Source organism: Bidens hawaiensis, unplaced genomic scaffold (genome assembly GCF_021521415.1).
Source record: "Bidens hawaiensis isolate Kalapana, Puna unplaced genomic scaffold, B.hawaiensis_p1.1 tig00003462_1, whole genome shotgun sequence".
Taxonomy (NCBI): Eukaryota; Viridiplantae; Streptophyta; class Magnoliopsida; order Asterales; family Asteraceae; genus Bidens; species Bidens hawaiensis.
Genome location: NW_027491192.1, coordinates 132757 through 154288, shown reverse-complemented (window position 1 = coordinate 154288; position 21532 = coordinate 132757). Strand labels below are relative to the sequence as shown.

The following is a 21532-nucleotide window of genomic DNA, read 5'->3' as shown; positions in this document are numbered from 1 at the left end:
GGAAATCTCTCCAATCTGCGCTAGGAACTCGCTTGGACATGAGTACGGCATATCATCCTCAGACTGACGGTCAGTCTGAGCGAACTATTCAAACTCTTGAGGATATGCTCCGATCTTGTGTTCTTGATTTTGGAGGTAATTGGGATTCGCACCTGCCTTTGATCGAGTTCTCTTATAATAACAGCTATCATTCCAGTATTGGTATGGCCCCATTTGAAGCACTTTACGGTCGTAAGTGCCGCTCCCCGATTTGTTGGAGCGAAGTGGGTGAAACTCAAATCACAGGACCCGAACTTGTTCAAGAGACAACCGATAAAATCGCCAAGATCCGTGATCATCTGCTGACTGCTAGAAGCCGACAGCAGAGTTACGCAGATCGCAGGCGAAAGCCTCTCGAATTTCAAGTTGGTGATCTTGTTCTCCTCAAAGTGTCGCCCTGGAAGGGTGTTGTCCGCTTTGGGAAGAAAGGTAAGCTTGATCCTCGATATGTTGGACCATTTAAGATTCTCGCGCGTGTAGGAAAAGTTGCCTACAGACTTGACCTGCCGCCCGCGCTCAGCAATGTGCATCCAACGTTCCATGTTTCCAATCTCAAGAAATGTTTAGCTGACGAGAGCCTTCACATTCCACTTGATGAAGTTCAAGTTGATGAATCTATGCATTTCGTTGAGAAGCCTGTTGAGATTATGGATCGCGAGGTTAAGCAAACCAAGCGCAGTCGCATCCCTATCGTGAAAGTTCGCTGGGAGTCCAAGCGCGGAGCCGAGTTTACATGGGAAAGGGAAGATCAAATGAAGATCAAGTACCCGCACCTGTTCTCTGCGCAACCTACTTCGAGATAAATTTCGGGACGAAATTTCTTAAAGTAGGGGAGACTGTGACATCTGCCCCGATCCGACCCGACCCAGGTACCCGTTTCTCCGATCCGATCTCTTTCTTTTATGATTTAATATTTATTTATACTTATATTTTACTTTTAATAATAATAATAATATTTTCCTTCCCGCCTCTTCCTCTCTTTTCCTTTCCCCCGTCCCGTCCCTCTTCTTCTCTCCGCCTTCTTTCTCTCTTGTCGCCGTCCCGCCCTTAAGCCTTGAACCCCTTCTCTTATTTTTGTGTCCTTTGTTTCTTCCCGCCTAAGGTTGTCTGCGCAGCTCCACGCGCCAGACTCCTTACAAGGAAGCCTGCGCGAAGACCAGTTGTTCCTGCGATACGCGAGGCGAACTGTTCTCGCAGCGCGCTAAGAATTTTAGTTCTTCTCGCAGCGCGCTAAGAACGGTAGTTCTTCCCGCGACGCGCTAAGAATTGTAGTTCTTCTCGCAGCGCGCTAAGAACGGTAGTTCTTCCCGCGACGCGCTAAGAATTGTAGTTCTTCTCGCAGCGCGCTAAGAACGGAAGTTCTTCCCGCGGCGCGCTAAGAATGGTAATTCTTCCCGCGGCGCGCTAAGGATAATAGTTCTTCCCGCGGCGCGCTAAGGTTTGTTCTGTCAGCCTTCGCCCTCGCGCGTGCGCTCGAGCCTTCTCGCGCTAAACCCTTTGAGTTTCCTTCTGTTTAATCTAGCCGTTTGCTTTTGTGTTGTCTATTCTTCTGTGCTGTTGACCTGACCTATCTTATGTCTGAAAAGTTACTTTCGGCGCAGCATGCGCACCAACCCCATTGGTTGGTAGAAAAAGTGACTGACATTATCTTTTGAGATCTGCTTTTCCATGCTTGACCAGTAACTTTATCTGACCCGCCCATGCCTGTTTACTGTTACCTGTCAGCTTTTCCTTTGCCCCCTGCAGCTGCCATATCTTTTGATATCTTTTGCTTTTGAAATCTTTTGCTTTTTGAGATTTTTTCCCCTTTTCTAGGGATTGTGTTCCCTAGGGTTTCTCTATAAATAATAAACTTATATTTCCTAACACTACACACACAAAGCACTTAAACTCTCCTGTTCTCTCTTGCTCCTTGCCGTTGTTCTTCCTCAGCCGCCACCCTCTCTGCCTCCGTCTTCCTCCCTGTTCTGCCCTGCTTTTCCGGTAATATATATTATATATAATAATTTACTTATTAATTATGCTAACTTATAATCAAGACTTAAAACCAATCGTTAAAACAATAATCTTTAATTATAGGTTAACTTGTGCTTGTTTAAAGTTGGTTCTTGCTTTATCTTACACCGCATCGTTTATCAAGTGAGTAATCTCGTACCTAATCCCTTTTTATTTTTAATGTTTTGGGATGTTCATGTGTTCATACAAACTTAGAGTCTTAAACTTGTTTATGAACTTTAGTCGCGCAGTATCCCATGTGTTGAGGACGTAGACTTGGCTGTTTATTTGTATGTGTGGATCATTAACCGTCTTGTCGGTCTATTCCGCAGTTCTCATGGTACCATTAGATGAACACGGGAGAACAATCGTTTATGATTTTCTCTTTTGTTTACACTTGCACAGTCTTTCTTGTTTGTGAGCACTGGCAGTCTATGAATCTTAGAGTTGGTCCCGATCAGATTACACCCTTGTTGAAAACCAGACATACACATGTTGCGCGCAGATTTATTGTTATCTATGTATGGTATTAAACTTGATTTCTCACCAACACGCATGTGTTTGACGTTTTATTTTAACACATGTTCAGGTTTGCTGTAGCTACTTTGGGAGCTTGTGGACACGTAGGACGTTTTTTTTTACTTTTGGACCTAGATTAAAATGTATCAAGACAAGTTATTGTTGTTCGAATATTTTGCCTTATAATATATTGATTTATGTTGATTTATGTTATCTTCTGTCTACTTTGCGTGTGCGCGAATGAATGTATTTATTAAATATTGACACCCAATAGTGTCACGAGTAATGAAACAATATGTGGCGCCCCGATGTATAATCCGCCTTTGGTCGGGGTGTTAGAATACACGGGGCTCAAACTAGTTACTAATAGAAGAAGAAAGAAGGGACAGGATAAATAAATTTTAAAAAATGGTAAATATGTCTTTTAAGAGCATTCTTAATCCGTTCCCTAAAATAATGTGAGAGAGATTTGTAAATTATATGGTATGGTTAAGAGTGGTTCTGAGTAGAGAAAATGTTATATGAGAAAGTTAAATTTGGGGATTCACTGTACATATCGTATAATTATTTAATATTTTTTTAAAGTGGTTGTGTGTATAAGAGAGAAAAAAAATATAATGATAAATGTATAAAATGTATTATTTAATTAAACACGAGAGAGAAAATACAGTGATTATTGTGTAATTATATGATATATATATATATATATATATATATATATATATGAAGGGTCAAATTATTCTATCAAGTTTAACAAAAATGAGAAAGATTTATAGTCATACAAAAAAACCCCTCAAATAAATAAATAAATCATAACTCAAAATTTAATAAAAAAACAAAAAAGTAAAAACACAAACATGTTTCCACCGTTTTCCTTGCTCTCATAAAAAAATAACTTAAATGAATGGTAAGTGAAAAAAGTCGTTCTTTTTGTTTATCATTGTATTGTGTAATTTTCGACATTGATTGTGTCATTTTTCCTTAATATCGTGTATTTTTTTTCTTTATATTGTGTTATAATACTCAATATCGTGTTATATTTTGTTCGAGATTGTGTTATATTTTGCGATATGTTGTGTCTTTTTTTAATTATAATTATGCATTTTGTTCATTTTTGTCATTGTGTCTTTGATATTGGCATTGTGTCTTTTCGTCAATTTTTTTAATTTTTTTGTATTTTTTTAGTTTTATGTTTAAACGGGAATGATGGCCGAAACACTCTAATTTTTTTATTTATTTTTGTTTTTTATTTATATTTTAAGTTATAATTTTTTTAATTTACTTTTAAAGAGCTTTTTGTGTGATCACAAATCTTTCTTACACCTTTCATTTTTGTCTTCTTTTGTATTTTAACTTTGCCCTATATATGAATATACAATAGAAAATAAGTTGGGAATACTCAAAATAGGAGGTCCCAACATGGATAAAGATGCGATTTAGTACGGAGTATATTATTGGGGAAAATATAGTTAAAATAACATTTCCTGTTATAAAAAACTAGCCAAAATAGTTTTTACATGATTTAATCTTTAAATTTACTACGCAGAAAGGAAAAAACTTGTATATGACACGTGGTACTCCTATGGCCACGAATAATTTTAGACATTAAATTGACGGTAAATGATTGATATGGTTAGCAGATAACACCCACTCATTCCCCAATGGAACCTAGGTGGCATGGATATATAATGGAATGGACGGTGCCGCCCGATGACTAAATATACATACAAAGACAAAGTTAAAGTACCAAGAATAATTAGTATTTTGAATGCATTCAATTATTTGTTTCAAAAATAATTGTCACGTTCTCACAGTGTTCAATTCTACCCATATAAATACTCCCTCTACTTTTCCACTCTACTCATCCTCACACTCTTTCTCACGCTTATACACTCCAAGCAATTAAGCTTTCGAAATAGAGAAAATGGGCAAAGACATTGAGGTTGCCGGTCACGAATACGGTGCAAAAGATTACCAAGACCCTCCACCCGCTGAACTCTTTGACGCGGAGGAGCTCACCAAATGGTCTTTCTATAGAGCCATCATTGCTGAGTTCATTGCCACCCTCTTGTTCCTTTACATCACTGTCTTGACCGTCATTGGCTACAAGTCCCAAACCGACCCCAACCATAGCACTGACCAATGTGGTGGTGTCGGTATCCTCGGTATCGCTTGGGCATTCGGTGGCATGATATTCGTCCTTGTTTATTGCACTGCTGGCATTTCAGGAGGACACATTAACCCTGCGGTGACATTTGGATTGTTTTTGGCTAGGAAGGTCACCCTCCCTAGGGCCGTCTTATACATAGTGGCTCAATGCTTGGGTGCAATTTGTGGTTGCGGTTTGGTTAAAGCTTTCCAAAAATCCTACTACAACAATTACGGCGGTGGTGCCAACGAGCTAGCAGACGGCTATAGCAAAGGCACCGGCTTGGGTGCGGAAATCATTGGCACATTTGTCCTTGTGTACACCGTCTTCTCTGCCACTGACCCCAAGAGGAACGCACGTGATTCTCATGTCCCAGTAAGTACTACTGACTTATAGTGACGGACCCAGAAAAAAATTTAATCAACATAAACAAAATATTTGCACATGATAAAAGTCGAAAATCTTATTTTAATATATATAATTGTTTGGATTATAGGTGTTGGCACCTCTCCCTATCGGATTTGCCGTGTTCATGGTTCACTTGGCCACCATCCCCATCACTGGTACTGGAATCAACCCGGCTCGTAGTTTTGGGGCCGCAGTCATCTACGGAAAAGAAAAGGCTTGGGATGATCAAGTAAGTTATAACTACATCATTAATATCATGTTAATTTTACTCCACAAGTTCATAAAAATTGACTGTGAATTGAACTGGATTTGTGTAGTGGCTATTTTGGGCTGGACCGATGATTGGAGCCGCCATCGCCGCCTTCTACCACCAGTATGTATTGAGAGCAGGCGCAGTCAAAGCTCTTGGATCTTTCAGGAGCAATGCCTAAGACAATAAGGAAGAAGCTTGCTCTGTATTTTCAATGAAATTGTACAAATTTGCCTTCCATGAGTCTTTTTATCTTTAAAATGTATTTGTATTTGTGGCACTTAGTTTTTTAATGTGCCTAATATGGTCCTGCTCCCTCTTGTTTTGTTGTTATTGGTCAAATTAAGAGTGTAATATTTGCCACCCAAATAATAATATTGAAGCCCAAGAGTTTTCTTGCCGTATTTTATGTCTTGCCTATAATGTCAATGAGCTTTAAACGTAAAAATTTCAAGCTTTAATATGCAATTATGTCTACGTTAATAACTTGATCGATGATGAACCAGACTTTGAGCATTTGTTGTCATATGGCCATGGGGTATACTCTAAACTCAACATAGGTTTAAATGACATAACACTTTATAAATGGATTAAGCCGCCCTCTACTTGTGATAAATTTGTTAAAAAGGGGCATTGGTTTATGCTTTTAACGGGTTAAAAGACAAAGAACAATATATTAAATTAACAACTAATAGGAGTGAGATGAAATTAAAAGGATTAAACCATTTCCTTTGGGTGATATGAAGTAAAAGAGAGAAAAATAAGTGATGTTGCGCTTATGTGGAGTTAAGATGGGTTAGAGTATACCCTATGGCTTAAACTTCTTGTATCGATTTTATTTGGGTTTTATTGAAATTCTTGTCTTACGATAAATATTTACTTTCAACGTAACCAACATTTACTTGTTCGCTCATACATATACCATTTGTGAGAATTTAAGAATTCGTATCCACCACATGTGGCTAGTGTGGGCTATACCTCACTTGATAGAACCTCTTGTCTTTTATTGGAAGGTCCAGGACTCTAAACTAGACGAAGATTACAATTAAATTAGAAAATTTAGCCGTTCAGAAAAAATCACACATGTTATGTTGAATGTTTTAAAATAAATAAAAGGTATAAAAAATTGGCTATTTTTATATAACTTAATTATCTCTCTTCTATCATCTTATAAAACTTTCCAACGACACACTTTCTAGCGAGATATGTATTGTATTTATCAACTACATGGTGTTGCTGACGTATTTTATAAATTGTTTTATAGGTACTCAAGAATAGGTGTTTGGAGATGATAGATAACCATTAGACGATCTGATGGCTTAGATGAAGTTTTATTATTAAAATAACGTGAATTATGGTTTTACAAGTTCAAACACTTTTGTAACAACTACCGGGTGTTTAATTCCCGACTTTTGGAATATAACAGTATTTTAATCAAGACTTCTGCTACAAGCTTAAACTCTGATATATTTACAAAACATGTACAAACTATTAGTCACACTCCTATGTCCTAAGTTGGAATGTGACACCGTTGGTATCTCTAGTCACAAGTGGTGGTGGTGGTGGTGGTTTTAGATTTACAGATTTGCATCTCGTAGGCAATAAAATTCACTATGGTGCGCACATATAATGTATCGCATTATTTGCATCGCATATAATGTCGCTTAGCTTGCGGTGCGCACACATAATGTATACATTAATCCTCGGGTGGGCTGGGTGGGCAAAAGTGAAATTGCAATAATTTTGATGCTATTGTACTAATCTCATGAAAATAACGTTAAAAGTGGTAAAAAGTTAATGCATAAATCGGTTGGTGTCCTGATGGTTGAGTGTTATGTACCTTAAGTCTAAGGCTTAATGCAAAACTACTATTGAGCTGGGGGTCTTACCGGAATCAACATCTCTATTCCTACTGAGTACATTGATGATGATGATGAGTCAATTAAATTCAGTTCCGCCATAACTATTTCGAAATCAAAATCATTTGATTCTACTTTCAATTAGCAAGGTTCAATATCAGATTTCGTTACAAAATATACAAGTTTCACCGGAAAGGATAGTTGATTGATCACAATTGCCACCACGTTGATTTCACAATTTTACTTTCTTTACAGATAGGTTTGGTAGGTTAATTTTATTTATATCAGATTCTTAAAGTAAATCAATATATTTAAAGCCTTGGATTGTTTTTTAATAAAGATATAAACGGTCTCTTATCTGTTATATGTTTTTGAATCAAATCAGATGATAATATAATTTATCTGCTTAAATTTCCAAGATATTCTTAACTAATAATTAAGCGATGATTGAGTGGCTGTTAAATGATCCAAGTATCCACCCTCACATGGATCGACCAGCTAACAAATTCAAGCTGCCGCTACACCGATCAGTTGTAAGTTTCAAACAGGATATATTCATGCACCAAGATAATAATATTCTTTTGGCTTAATCCAACCGATCCACTCTTTCAATTCCTTTTGCCACCACAAACACAATTATTATATCACCAAATCTTTTAATGCAACTATTTTATTTTTTCTTCCTTTTTAGGTTATATTCGCAACAATACAACACATTTTGTTTGATAATCAATATTGAGTAGAAAAGTGTGAAACTGTATAATACTACATCTAAAACCTGAAAAACGTTTTCATAAACGTTTATTTTGATAATTTCTCCTAATCTTTTACCCGGTCTCCATCTAACCTACAATATATTGTTAAATACTGTATACAATATATTATGTGGTTTCCTTGTTTCTGTATACGTAACTTATTTTTTTTTTCTTATGTTTAATTGAGTATAACCTCTTTCTTAAATATATTTTTAGGTATATGAATCTCACTCTTAGGGGCGGATTTAGGTAGAATGTACCGGGGTCACCGAAACCTCTAGTGTTTCGAAATTTTAAATAGTATAGGCCTTGATTAATCTTAACCCAGCAAATTGTTTATGCACATTTTTAAAGTAATACTGCTAGTTTTTTATGACATAAAAAATACATATAAAATTGCTAAAGGAAAATACGTTCAAAAATGTGAATGTCTGTAAGTGTGTTCTAAGTTATTATTAATAGGGAAAATTCCCTAAATGATCCTTTTGAAAAGAGAGGAAAAAGAGACCCAAAAATTTCCAACTTTCCCAATATGATCCAATAATTTGTACTAAGGCGACGCTTTGGAAATATAATCGACGAGATTGTAGAACCAATTAAAACTTGACACGTGGCAAGATTCTGACAAATCCGACCATATTTTTGAAAATCTTTGGGGTGTCGCCCAAATTTTTTCTTTAAATCTTTTGGTAAAATGCAGTCTCTCTAGACTGTTTTTTTATGTTTCCTACCTTGTCCGTTCAAATTGTGATGATCCTTAACTTCTTCTTCACCTTCATCTTCATCTTCATCTTCATCTTCATCTTCATCTTAATCTTAATCTTTCATCAAACAATAAATTATATTTATTTCTTCACACATGTGGACTATCTTCATCCACTCACACACACTATATTCATTTATTCAAGACTCTCGGTTTCTCAAGTCCCAACAACATTTCACTTAATGGGTGTTTGCTTATGTTCAATCTAGTGAAGTTTTATAACTGGGTTTTGAGTTTTGTTTAATAAAAATGTGATCTTGGGGTGTTTATGAAGATGATGCTGGCCACATGCCATAAATTTTTCTGTTTGTGGGTGTTGTTTTAATAATTTTACAAGGAAAGTAATTAGAAGTGTGAATAAAGGATATTGTGGTGGTGGTGGCCGGAGATTAAACCACCGATCAACGGTTGCTAGCATTCGGACACTCACCAGAAAAATGAAGAAGATGAAGATGAAGATTAAGAAGATGAAGATGAAGAAGTTAGGATAAATAATAATTTGAATGGACCAGATAAGAAACATAAAAAAACCGTTTAGAGACTGCTTTTTACAAAATCATTTAACTTAGAAATATGTAGGGCTGTAAACGAGCCGAGCTAGAGTGTGCTCAAGCTCGAGCTCGGCTCGTTTTCTTTATCGAGCTAAAAAATCGAGCTCGAGCTCGGCTCGTTTAAAGTTCGAGCCGAGCTCGAGCTCGTCGAGCTGGGCTCCTTTAATTTTTTAATTTTTTTTATTTTTTATTTATTATTTTTTTATTTTGTATTTTAAAATTTTGATATATAAAATAAAAATATATAATTTTAATATACATATTATATAAAATTTAAAAATTAGAGAATTTATAAATTTATATGTTTTATTTTCGTTATTCTTTTATAAAGTTTTAGGTATCGAGTGACATGATATATGTATAATTTTTATTTATATATTTCTTAGTATTATATTATTGCATATAGATACTAAAATTTAGGGTTTAATCTAAACGAGTCAACAAGCCGAGCTAACGAGTCGAGCCACGAGCCGAGCTGACCCTGGCTCGAGCTCGGCTCGTTTAGAAATCGAGCCGAGTCGAGACGAGCTTATTTAGAATCGAGCTTTTTCGAGCCGAGCTTTTTTCGAGCGAGCCGCGAGCCATGAACTTTTTGAACAGCCCTAGAAATATGAACGAAAACCTCAAGATTTTTAAAAATCTCGTCAGTTTTGTCAGAATAATGACAAGTGTCAAGTTTTAATTGGTTTCACAATCCCGTTGGTTATAATTCTAAAGCGTCACATGAGTACAAGTTCGTTGGGTTATTTTGAGAATCTGGTTTCATTTAAGATTATTATTTTTCTCTCTCATCCTTTGGGTTATATTAGGAATTTTCCCTTATTAATACTAGGCATCGTGAAAATTGAAATTATTAAAATACAATCTCTAACTATATTAATAGTTACATAAATTGAAATAAAAAATTGAACCCACGAAAAATTCAAGTTTTAAGTGTGAGATTTATAAAATAGGTCGATTTGTGCCATATGGTGTCTACTCAGCAAGTGAGAGATTTTTGTTTTAATGGTGTAGTGGTGTTATAGCCCAATAATATAATAATTATATTTACAAACAAATAAACCGGCGACAAAAACTACCCCCGGGGGGGTGGGGTTCGCCCTTCTTGTCACCTGGGGAGCGGTGTTCTCATGCCTTATCACCTAAATTTGTAGCCCACTATAAATAACCTTATTGTTTTACAAAGCCGCATAACTTCTAGTTATAAGACACGTGGTATTCTTAGGGCCACTAATTATTTTTGAGAAAAGAATAACGGTAGAGAGAGAATGGGTTAGCAGAAAAACACTCCCCTGGGCACTGATTAATAATGGAATGGACGGTGGCTAGGGGGTCGGGTTTGTGTACCGTCATCATCACCAACTCTAGTATTTTAAACGTTACTTGAAAATGTAGTTATTCATTTGTGATTTTACAAATACTTATACTTTACATTAAATATACAAAATTAATTGTCATCCTTGAATCTTCTACACTTATATACCAATATAAATACTCCCTCTTGTTTTCCACTCTTCTCATCCTCACACTCTTTCTTAAACTCACACACACCAAGTAAGCATTCGAAGCAAAAGAAATGGGCAAAGACGTTGAAGTTGGTGGTCACGAATACGGCGCAAAAGATTACCAAGACCCGCCACCCGCTGACCTCTTTGACGCGGAGGAGCTCACCAAATGGTCTTTTTATAGAGCCATCATTGCTAAGTTCATTGCCACCCTCTTGTTCCTTTACATCACCGTATTGACCGTCATTGGCTACAAGTCCCAAACCGACCCCAACCATAGCACTGACCAATGTGGTGGTGTCGGTATCCTCGGTATCGCTTGGGCATTCGGTGGCATGATATTCGTCCTTGTTTATTGCACTGCTGGCATTTCAGGAGGACACATTAACCCTGCGGTGACATTTGGATTGTTTTTGGCTAGGAAGGTCACCCTCCCTAGGGCCGTCTTATACATAGTGGCTCAATGCTTGGGTGCAATTTGTGGTTGCGGTTTGGTTAAAGCTTTCCAAAAGTCCTACTACAACAATTACGGCGGTGGTGCCAACGAGCTAGCAGACGGCTATAGCAAAGGCACCGGCTTGGGTGCGGAAATCATTGGCACATTTGTCCTTGTGTACACCGTCTTCTCTGCCACTAACCCCAAGAGGAACGCACGTGATTCTCATGTCCCAGTAAGTACTATTTATATATATGAATAATACTTGTAGTGACGGACCTATAATTTTTTTTCCATTTGTTGGGTTTCAACGGTGGTTCGGAACGAAAACGGTCAAATTATTTTAACCCGTTTTAGTTAATTATTTTCGTTTCAATAAATATTAATCAATATTAATATATATGTTTAAACGAACTATAAAACGCAGATTAAACGAACCAAAACCCAAAACCCGGATCCGATTACAACGTAAAGCGAGTACGAAAAATGAATAATAAAACAAACAACCATAGATATAGTTTAGTTTGTACCTCGGTTATCAAAACCGGGTGAGACACCGAGGGATAACAAATAACGCTAGATCTTGACACAATCAAACACCAACAGCAGTTCCGGCGAGATCACGGATGCTCACGGCGGTCGGCGGAATATTCCGGCGACAGCGGCAGCAACTAATGAAGGCGGCGGATGTCAGTGGACAGCAGCAAACACCAACCGAGCGGCTCTTGTTCAAACGCAGCAGCCAGAGGACAGCAACAGCAGCTCGCCGGAAAAGCGAGCTTGCCGGAAAAACGGCGTTTCCGGAGATTGGCGGCTGTAGGTGGCGTCGGGGAGCTGAGGTGGTGGTGCGGGTGCAAAGGACGCGCAGCAGCAGCAGTGGCAAGGACTACCGGACAGATAGGCTGCCGGAAATGGGTCGCCGGAAAACCGGTTAGCCGGAAAACGGCGCCGGCGGCTGGTTTGTTAGAAAGATGATGATGGCTAGGGTTTTAATGTATTTTTTATGATTAGGTTAATATTATTATATAGTATTCTATATATAGAAAATATTTATCTTAAACCCATTGGGCTTAAGCCCAAATACCAACTAAAGCCTAAACCACTATCTTAATGTGTCGGGCCTAGTTAACGTTTAAGTGGGTTTATATATTTCGTTACCCCCGGTGTAACTCATACCGGGTCACATTCAGGTCGGTCTGCATTGACTTGACCCGAACCGACCATTAAATCCAACAGTCTCCCACTTGGACGGATTTGGGTCAAGTATCACAACGCTAACAACTAGAGGCGTTCTAGCTACACATAGCTGTCCCCAACCAAATATGACATCTTAAATCCGTAACCAAAGTATATTGGAATACCTTATTCAAGATAATGAATTTATAGTAATCGTTGTCATCTATCCTTTCTGTATAAGACATTAATTGAACAATGATACATGGATCAAATCAAACTCATACAGTGTTCAATTATTGTAGTTCTCGATATAGAGTCAAAGTGGTCCAATCAAACACACAGTAAGTTTGGGTGAGGCCTCACACTTAACCAGTTTGAATCAACGAGGGCGCCAATATGTCTAACTCTTACATTTTAATGTAAGAGTACAGAATCCCTTTTTGACTACACACAACTCCCACTGAACTCCAGAACATTCCCAACCAATGCCTTTATGGCTGGCAGTTACGCAACAGCGGTTGACATGATCAAAGAATATTCTTCGGTAAACGAAAGTTCTAATATGTATCTCAGGTCTAAGGATACTAAATGAGCATACTATTATCAAAACATCTTATGATCAAGATCCATGAAGATGATTTGATGCGAGTTACATACAACGTCATTCATAATGAGGTCTATGAGTTTGGAAGTCAACTGCTTGAGTCCAAAGTCAGAATAGTCTTAATTTAGAATCGCTCCCACGAGTCTGGCCGACTACAGATAATTTAGATTACAATATTCACGGATTAAACGTATTAAAATGAACACAGTTGTATTATTCAACGTTTGCATTTAACCATTAAATCAAAAGTGAACCGAGAAGTACAACTGATTAAATGTTCATACATCCAAATACTAAATCAAAATAAATCACTAGCAAGTCTAAGCCCGATAGCATCTCTATGCTAATCATGCTTGTCCTGAGTCATTGGCTTAGTGAACGGGTCAGCTAGATTTTGATCTGTGTCTGCTTTGCTTATCACGATGTCACCTCGTTCGAATATTTCCCGTACATAGTGGAACTAAAAATGTGCTTGGCCATGTGATGAATATTGGACTCTTTGGCTTGAGCAATAGCACCTGTGTTATCACATATCACGTCGATCATTTTCCTAAACTTGGAATTAGATCGAGGTTGGCTATGAATTTCTTCATCCATACAGAATATGAGCGAGAAGCATCTCGGTCATTTTGGAAGTTAGCGTCAGTGTAACATCTTACAGTGAGCTCCTTTTCTACTCCTCCAAACATGCTTACGAGACGTCAGGTCTAGTTTATAATATAGCGTATATGACAGAGCCAATCGCTGAAGCATATGAGATTGTTTGCATATGCTTTGTCTCAATGTCCGTTTCCGGAGATTGCGATTTGCTAATACGGTTCCTTTAGCAATGGAACAGTTCCTATCTTGGAGTTGTCCATTGAGAAGCGTGTCATGACTTTGCTTATGTATGTACTATGACTTAGCCCTAGAAGTCACTTAGATCTATCTCGGTAGATCTTCTATTCCCAGAATATATGCGGCTTCTCCAAGATATTTCATTGTAAAACAAGATTCCAACCAGTGCTTAACTCCCTTAAGCATAGGAATGTTGTTTTCAATGATCAGTATATCATCCACATACAAGATGAGGAATGATATAGTGCTCCCACTAGCCTTTATGTAAACACAAGGCTCATCTTCATTTTTGATAAAATCAAATTCTTTGATCAAAATGTAGATTCCAGCTACGAGATGCTTGTTTGAAAATCCACTTTCTCCCTATTGCCCGACCTTCGGGGGGTAGCTCAATCAAGTTCTAGACTTAATTGTCATGAATAGATTGCATCTCAGCGTTCATGGCTTCACGCATTTTCTCAGATTCCGGATCCAAGATTGCAGATTTGTAGTTAGTAGGTTCGTCGTTAGACTCGGCTACTAATAAGAGTTCGGGACCATCTAAATGCCATAGGTATTTAGAATTTGGTACGGGAGTCCTACTACTTCTGCGAACGCTCATGTTTATGTCTGATGTGTCAGCAGCAACTTGTTGATAAGACATTTCAACTTCCTCAGCGGTTAATTGTGGTTCTTGAATTTCTTCAAGATCGACAATGTTATCTCCAGTTCCTCGATTGAGAAATTCTTTCTCGAGGAAGTGACATTTCCTCTTGATAGAAATCGTATTTGTATCAGGATGAAAGAAGTAATAACCGATTTTGTTATCGGTATTTGACGAATGCGGGAGGCGGTCATAAGGGCGAAACTCCAAAAAGAAGTGAGGCAAGTTGGTTCTACACATCATCAATCGAACCATGTGTAGCAAAGTTCGATTCCTCCTCTCGCTCACGCCATTATGTTGGAGTGAGCCAGGTGGAGTGAGCTGTGAAACAATTTCACGCTCTTTTAGATGATTGATGAACTCTGAGCTGATATACTCTCTACCTCGATTTGATCGAAGTATCTTAATGGTTTTACCAAGTTGGGTTTTCCACTTCGTTTTGAAACTCTTTGAACCTTTCAAAAGTTTCATACTTGTGTTTCATAAGATGTATACACATACGCTTATCGACTATAATCGTCGATAAAAGAAACGAAGTATCTTTCATGGTTTCTAGACACGGTTCTGAAAGGTCCACATACATCAATATGTATGAGTCCTAACAGATCTCTTGTTCGTTCACTTTTATGAGTGAAGGAGACTTTGGCGAGTTTGCCAGCTAAGCAAGACTCACTTTCTTCAAAAGAGTCAGGTCCTGTGGATTCAAGAATCCATTCGGATTGGAGTCTTTTATCTCTTGCCTTGCTTATGCGGCCAAGTCGGTCAATGCCTTAGAAATGTATCATTGATGCCAGATCGGATACGTTTGAAAGATTATATACGTTATTGTTAGTTTGAACATCAATCTCATATATATCATTTCAAGGTTTAGCCTTAAAATAAAAGATATCATTTAAGTAAGTAGAAATATCCATGCCATTGAAAACGTACTTAAAACCTTGTTCAAACACCAACGAAACTGAAACGATGTTTCTGGTCAAACCAGTAGCATACAAACAATTATTTAAAAGAAAAACTAGGCTAGATGGACAAGTAAAATGAAATACTCCAGTTGCCAGAGCTGGTACTCTCTTATCATCTCCAACGATGAGTTCCATGTTGCCTTTATTTAGTTTCCTCCACTTCTCAGGCTCCTGCAAGACATTAAAGATGTGGAAATCACATCTGGTATCAAATACCCATGTGTTGCTAGAGACAGTGAAAAGTTTAATAACGTATATGAAATACCTCGAGAAGAGCCTTCACCATTGGCTCTCTTCATCTTGATCTCAGCAAGGTATTCGGGGCAGTTTCGCATCCAGTGCCCCATCTGGTTTCATTTGTAGCACTGGCGCTCCTCAAAGGGCGGCGGTGGTGGCTTTGCAACCTTTTTGTCAGTGTTGGTGGCAACCTTGGCAGCAACAGTAACTTTCTTCTTGCCTTTACCCTTATAACCCCGGTTCTTGGGATTAGGCTTATTGACACGAGCATATCGAATCATTAGAACTTGATTGGTACTTGAAAGAATGTTCATCTCAGTCGTCCTGAGCATGTTATGAAGCTCCGGCACTGTCTTCACCCAACCATTCATGTTGAAATTCATTACGAACTGGTCGTATGAGTTGGGGAGAGAGTTGAGAACGAAATCAGATGCCATCTCATCAGGCATGGGATAATCAAGTTTCTTGAGCTGATCGATGTGCCCCTTCATCTTAAGAACATGCGCACTGACGGGAGACCCTTCTGCCATCTTGCAACTTATGAGTTGTTTCATGGTGTCGAAACGTTCTTGACGGGCTTGTTTCTGGAACATGCCCTTGAGTTGCTCAAGCATCTCATAGGCACCAAAGTCTTCCAAGCCTTTAGCAAGCTCAGAAGTCATGGTGGCTAACATAATGCAGGAGACATCAGCCGAGTCATCCTTATGTTTCTCAAGAACTTTTCGAGCAGCGGCTGTGTTATTTTCAGGCTCGGTTGGAACTGGTCCATCGAGAACATACAGGCGCTTTGCCATAGTGAGAACAAGTCTTAAGTTGCGGTGTCATTCGATGAAGTTGGTACCGTTCAGTTTATCCTTCTTAAGGAAAGTCTTAAGGGCGTAGGGTGAGTTTTCGTTTGACGACATCTGATTAATTAAGCAAAAGTAAATTTAATTAGTATTTACGACGTTGTAGTCCTATTATTAATGACCCAATAACATTAATTAATTAGGAGTATGAGAATCCGGCTTCCGGTTATTAAAGGCAGCTGTAGCACACAACATTAATAAGTGGTTAGGCAGACTGACAACGATTGCCAATTGTGAATAGAGCACAACTCTCGGTTATGAGGCCTGTAGAGTCAACGATTGTCTGTATAGATACTTTTAGTCTCATATTTGCCCACTTTAAGTCTCCAGACAGCTGTAGCACGTAACAGGAGAGTAAAGTAATAGTTGTCCTAGTATAGTGACGTGTGAAAGGGCCGGTTGTGTCAACGAAACGCTTTCACCTTGATGGGATAGGCTAGAAAACAAGTGCGGTGCTGTAGCTCCAAACACTCGAAATTTCGCATCATGCCTCAAGTGTGACTTGTAGTAGGATTGGCATAAACTATTGGTTTTTAAATGGGGATTAATTTTAAAATTACCAAATAGAGTAAAAGTCAAATTTTACTGTATTTATTATCAGGACGAATAGATGAACCCTTTCATCTCTCAGAATATTTAGTTTTAGATAACCTATTAAAAACTAAGTTTGTCGCGATATGATTAACCAATTTTAAGTTAATAGAAAATCTATTAAGTTATTAGTTTTGGAAATCAAAACGTTTTTAATTCGCAAAATATAATTGGTTAATAAAATGACTATTTTCAAATTTATTTGGTATTAGGTCGGTGATATTATAATCCTATTATAAACAATCAAGCAACCACAAATAGCAAATAACAATAATATGTAAATCCTTATGGCCAAAAGGTGATCGGTCTCGCTAGGGCCAATTAGGGAGACCGGTGGGGTCAAGGGTTCACAACACAAAACAACCACAAGGATGGACTTCTTCTTGCATCCCGTCATCTTGCCCGAACTCCCACTAACTCCAAAATCCTTGAGCTCGTCCTCGGTCATCTTCGCGTCTTCTTAATTACAAATTTATAAACTAACAAAAATTTGCCCTATTACAAATTTGAACCATCTTTATGGCCAAAAGAAAACCGGAAAAAAAATAAATAATAACATTTTACAACTTTTGAACCAACCATATGGCCAAAACAAGCTCAAACACCAAACACAACCAAACAAACATAGGTCGGGGCCGGAATTACATATTCAAAATAAATAAAATTTCGGGTTGTTTTGACTTGGTCAAATAAAATAAACAAAACTTTGACCAAATCAAAATCACTCGAAAATAAATCTAGATCTATAAACTTTAAACGAATTAAAGTTTAAGATGTAGATCCGGTTTTAAACGAATCGGGATCGACTCGTACATTGTAACCGCGGCTCTGATACCACTGTTGGGTTTCAACGGTGGTTCGGAACGAAAACGGTCAAATTATTTTAACCCGTTTTAGTTAATTATTTTCGTTTCAATAAATATTAATCAATATTAATATATATGTTTAAACGAACTATAAAACGCAGCGGAATATAAACGATTAAACGAACCAAAAACCGAAACCCAAAACCCGGATCCGATTACAACGTAAAACGAGTACGAAAAATGAATAATAAAACAAACAACCATAGATATAGTTTAGTTTGTACCTCGGTTATCAAAACCGGGTGAGACACCGAGGGATAACAAATAACGCTAGATCTTGACACAATCATACACCAACAGCAGTTCCGGCGAGATCACGGATGCTCACGGCGGTCGGCGGAATATTCCGGCGACAACGGCAACAACAAATGAAGGCAGCGGATGTCAGTGGACAGTAGCAAACACCAACCGAGCGGCTCTTGTTCAAACGCAACAGCCAGAGGACAGCAACAGCAGCTCGCCGGAAAAGCGAGCTTGCCGGAAAAACGGCGTTGCCGGAGATCGGCTGCTGTAGGTGGCGTACGGGAGCTGAGGTGGTGGTGCGGGTGCAAAGGACGCGAAGCAGCAGCAGTGGCAAGGACTATTAGACAGATAGGCTGCCGGAAATGGGTCGCCGGAAAACCGGTTTGCCGGAAAAAGGCGCCGACGGCTGGTTTGTTAGGAAGATGATGATGGCTAGGGTTTTATGGTACTTTTTATGATTAGGTTAATATTATTATATAGTATTCTATATATAGAAAATATTTACCTTAAACCCATTGGGCTTAAGCCCAAATACCAACCAAAGCCTAAACCACCATCTTAATGTGTCGGGCCCAGTTAACGTTTAAGTGGGTTTATATATTTCGTTACCCCCGGTGTAACTCATACCGGGTCACATTCTTGTCGGTCCGCGTTGATTTGACCCGAACCGACCGTTAAATCCAACACCATTAGCATAAAAGAGTACTTGTACATGATACATGTCAAAAATCTTGTTTTAATATATATAATTGTTTGGATTATAGGTGTTGGCACCCCTCCCTATCGGATTTGCTGTATTCATGGTTCACTTGGCCACCATCCCAATCACTGGGACCGGAATCAACCCTGCTCGTAGTTTTGGTGCCGCCGTCATCTATAGATAGGAAAAGGCCTGGGATGATCAAGTAAGTTATAACTTATAACTTAATGCTATGTTAATTTTATTTCACAAGCACATAAAAACTGACTATGTGAATTACACTGGATATGTGCAGTGGTTATTCTGGGTGGGACCGATGATAGGAGCCGCCATCGCAGCCTTCTACCACCAGTACGTATTGCGGGCAGCTGCGGTTAAGTCTCTTGGATCCTTCAGGAGCAACGCTTAAGCTATACTTTCCAATTTCAACGTGTTTTGGAAGCAACTGTACAAATTTGTTAAAACGTGTCTTGTTGATATGTGAGTGTGACCCCTGGGGCACTTGGTTTTTTAATGTTCCCAAAGGTTTGTTTGTTGTAAACTTGTAATTGGTGAACGGGTGATTTTCCAACCCGAGTGACAACATTAATAAATTACTGAAAAAAATGAATTTTATTTTTGCTTGTTTCTTTAACCTACCAAATTCATATTGGAACGAAATATCCATGACAAGGAAATGACTCTGTAGTCCTAGTTTAGCGAAAAATAAGTAATATCTTATTATACATACAAACACAATAATAAGAACAAACGAAATACCCTTTGGAGAAAAGTCATGCTGTCGATGCATTCGTCTCAAAGAATCAAAGATCATTGCCAATCCTTCATCATACTAAAAACCAACCGGGTCCGTGGAAACTGGAAAGTATGGCTACTTAGAAAATTAATTGGCCATTTCAAATGTTAACCTTATAAAACTCAGATTGAGTGCAAGAATCAGTATGGAGAATGAGAGAGTTTATTGAACCAGAAAATATCATATGATCAAACTACGTTATATTAGAGTTTGAAAAGGCAGGGAAGATGATAATTGCTTTACAGTTATCATAACAGTTATCTGATTAATAACTGAAAATACGCTCCTTTAATATTAAACTTTGTAAAGAAAATTAATTAATTTATTTTTTGATACGTTTTTAATAAAGAAACATATGCCCGAAATATAAATTTTCCAAGCTGATCTGTAAGCTCGACCCTAGCCAGGGGCGCTGACCCTTGGACCCTGTCAGGGGCTGCCGCCCCTCGCACCCCGCTAGCGCCACCCCCGGACCTCCGCCAGGGGGCGTTGCCCCTTTGGAACCCCCATGACTTAGGGGCTTCGCCCCTAAGTACCAATAGGATTATAAATTATAATAAGATCAAATAAGTGTGCACCCCACACCCGACTTATTTAGATTCGTATTATAATTAATTTGATCAACAAGGTAATTATTAATTACACTAAAGCCACTAATAGTATGTTAAAAGGGGGATTTGGGATGAGAGTTAAAATTTGTTTTTGGTTAGATTCTTTGATTTTGGAGGTGCCTTTTAAGAGAGTTGTTCCCTAACCTCTTTTTTGAATGTAAAAGACAAGACTTGTTTGATTCAAGATTGTTATAATCTAGTCGACGACAATGTGATGTGGAAATGGAGGTGAAAGAGAGCTACTTTGACCATGGTGAGTCCAAGGCTTTGGAACTTTATGCTAATAATTTGTTGAATCAAATTTCTATAGGCTCTCAACTAGACAGATAGGTGTGGCACGAAGGGCCAGTTCTTGGCGGCGGATATAAAGAATATGAATAACAATCAGATTTCAAGTCTAAACCTTGATTGTATTATCGATTGTTATGATTACTTGATAAATTCTATTATCAAATAGAATTCTTTGTTAGACAAGAACAGGAGAAAACTAACTCAAAAACCTTGGGTTTGTAAATACGACAACTAGGTCCCAACACTTACATAAGATTACGCTAACAAAATATTATTTTCTCAGTTAAATCACCGATGTCCCATTTTCGCTAAACAGGAATAACATTTTTGCTTGGAAGTAGGAAATGACTAAGACTCTCGACTCTTGTTGGCCTTTCCAAATGAAATGTGGAGGTGGGCCGGCTCGGTGACGTGTTGGATATGTGGTGAGTATGAAGAAACAAGTGATCATATTTTTACCGCTTGTTATTTTCATGCTTTGCCCCCATGGTTTGGAATCTGTTAGCTATTAGTGCCCATTTTCTCTAACTTTTGCCTTTTCGGTTCAAGACCTACTCAAGATTAATGAAACATGAAACTATAAATTATGGTCAGTGTAATAATAAGGTGCTATATGGTCCTAACAGCGTGTTGGTGTATTTGAAAAATTAAGAATGCAGTTATCTTTTCGAACAAGCAAGTGAAACTCTCCAAAACGTTGGTTTATCTAAAATCTTTATCTTCGGATTAGGAATCCTTCTGGGTCTAAAAGTATTATGTAGAAAGATTTGTGTAATTTCAAGTTGTGAGTATTTTTGTTTGATTGTTTGTTGCCTCTAAAGCCTTGCTAGTGTGTGCTTTAATTTTCAAATATAATCACAGAACAGATGAATAAAATCGATTGTTTATTGATAATAAA

At 38.0% G+C, this 21532-nt stretch overlaps 2 protein-coding genes across 2 annotated transcripts; both read left to right on the top strand.

Moving 5' to 3' along the window:
- Positions 1 to 4399: 4399 nt before the first annotated feature.
- Positions 4400 to 5723, top strand: LOC143623420 (putative aquaporin PIP2-2). Its single transcript, XM_077094335.1, has 3 exons — positions 4400 to 5077; positions 5199 to 5339; positions 5428 to 5723. Exons 1-3 carry the CDS (start codon positions 4478 to 4480, stop codon positions 5539 to 5541), a joined length of 855 nt encoding a protein of 284 aa, XP_076950450.1. The 5' UTR covers positions 4400 to 4477; the 3' UTR covers positions 5542 to 5723.
- A 5044-nt stretch (positions 5724 to 10767) lies between these two features.
- Positions 10768 to 19421, top strand: LOC143623421 (aquaporin PIP2-1-like). Its single transcript, XM_077094336.1, has 3 exons — positions 10768 to 11464; positions 19001 to 19141; positions 19232 to 19421. The coding sequence occupies exons 1-2, from the start codon at positions 10865 to 10867 to the stop codon at positions 19118 to 19120; spliced, it is 720 nt and encodes a 239-aa protein (XP_076950451.1). The 5' UTR covers positions 10768 to 10864; the 3' UTR covers positions 19121 to 19141; positions 19232 to 19421.
- Positions 19422 to 21532: the final 2111 nt, after the last annotated feature.

What these genes read in the sequence shown, in the direction of transcription:
- LOC143623421 (XM_077094336.1), top strand. Translation starts at nt 10,865, where the DNA reads ATGGGCAAAGACGTTGAAGTTGGTGGTCACGAATACGGCGCAAAAGAT. An exon ending in CACGTGATTCTCATGTCCCA is followed by an intron (nt 11,465 to 19,000) that starts GTAAGTACTATT and finishes TTTGGATTATAG; the next exon opens with GTGTTGGCACCCCTCCCTAT.
- LOC143623420 (XM_077094335.1), top strand. Translation starts at nt 4,478, where the DNA reads ATGGGCAAAGACATTGAGGTTGCCGGTCACGAATACGGTGCAAAAGAT. An exon ending in CACGTGATTCTCATGTCCCA is followed by an intron (nt 5,078 to 5,198) that starts GTAAGTACTACT and finishes TTTGGATTATAG; the next exon opens with GTGTTGGCACCTCTCCCTAT. An exon ending in AAAAGGCTTGGGATGATCAA is followed by an intron (nt 5,340 to 5,427) that starts GTAAGTTATAAC and finishes GGATTTGTGTAG; the next exon opens with TGGCTATTTTGGGCTGGACC.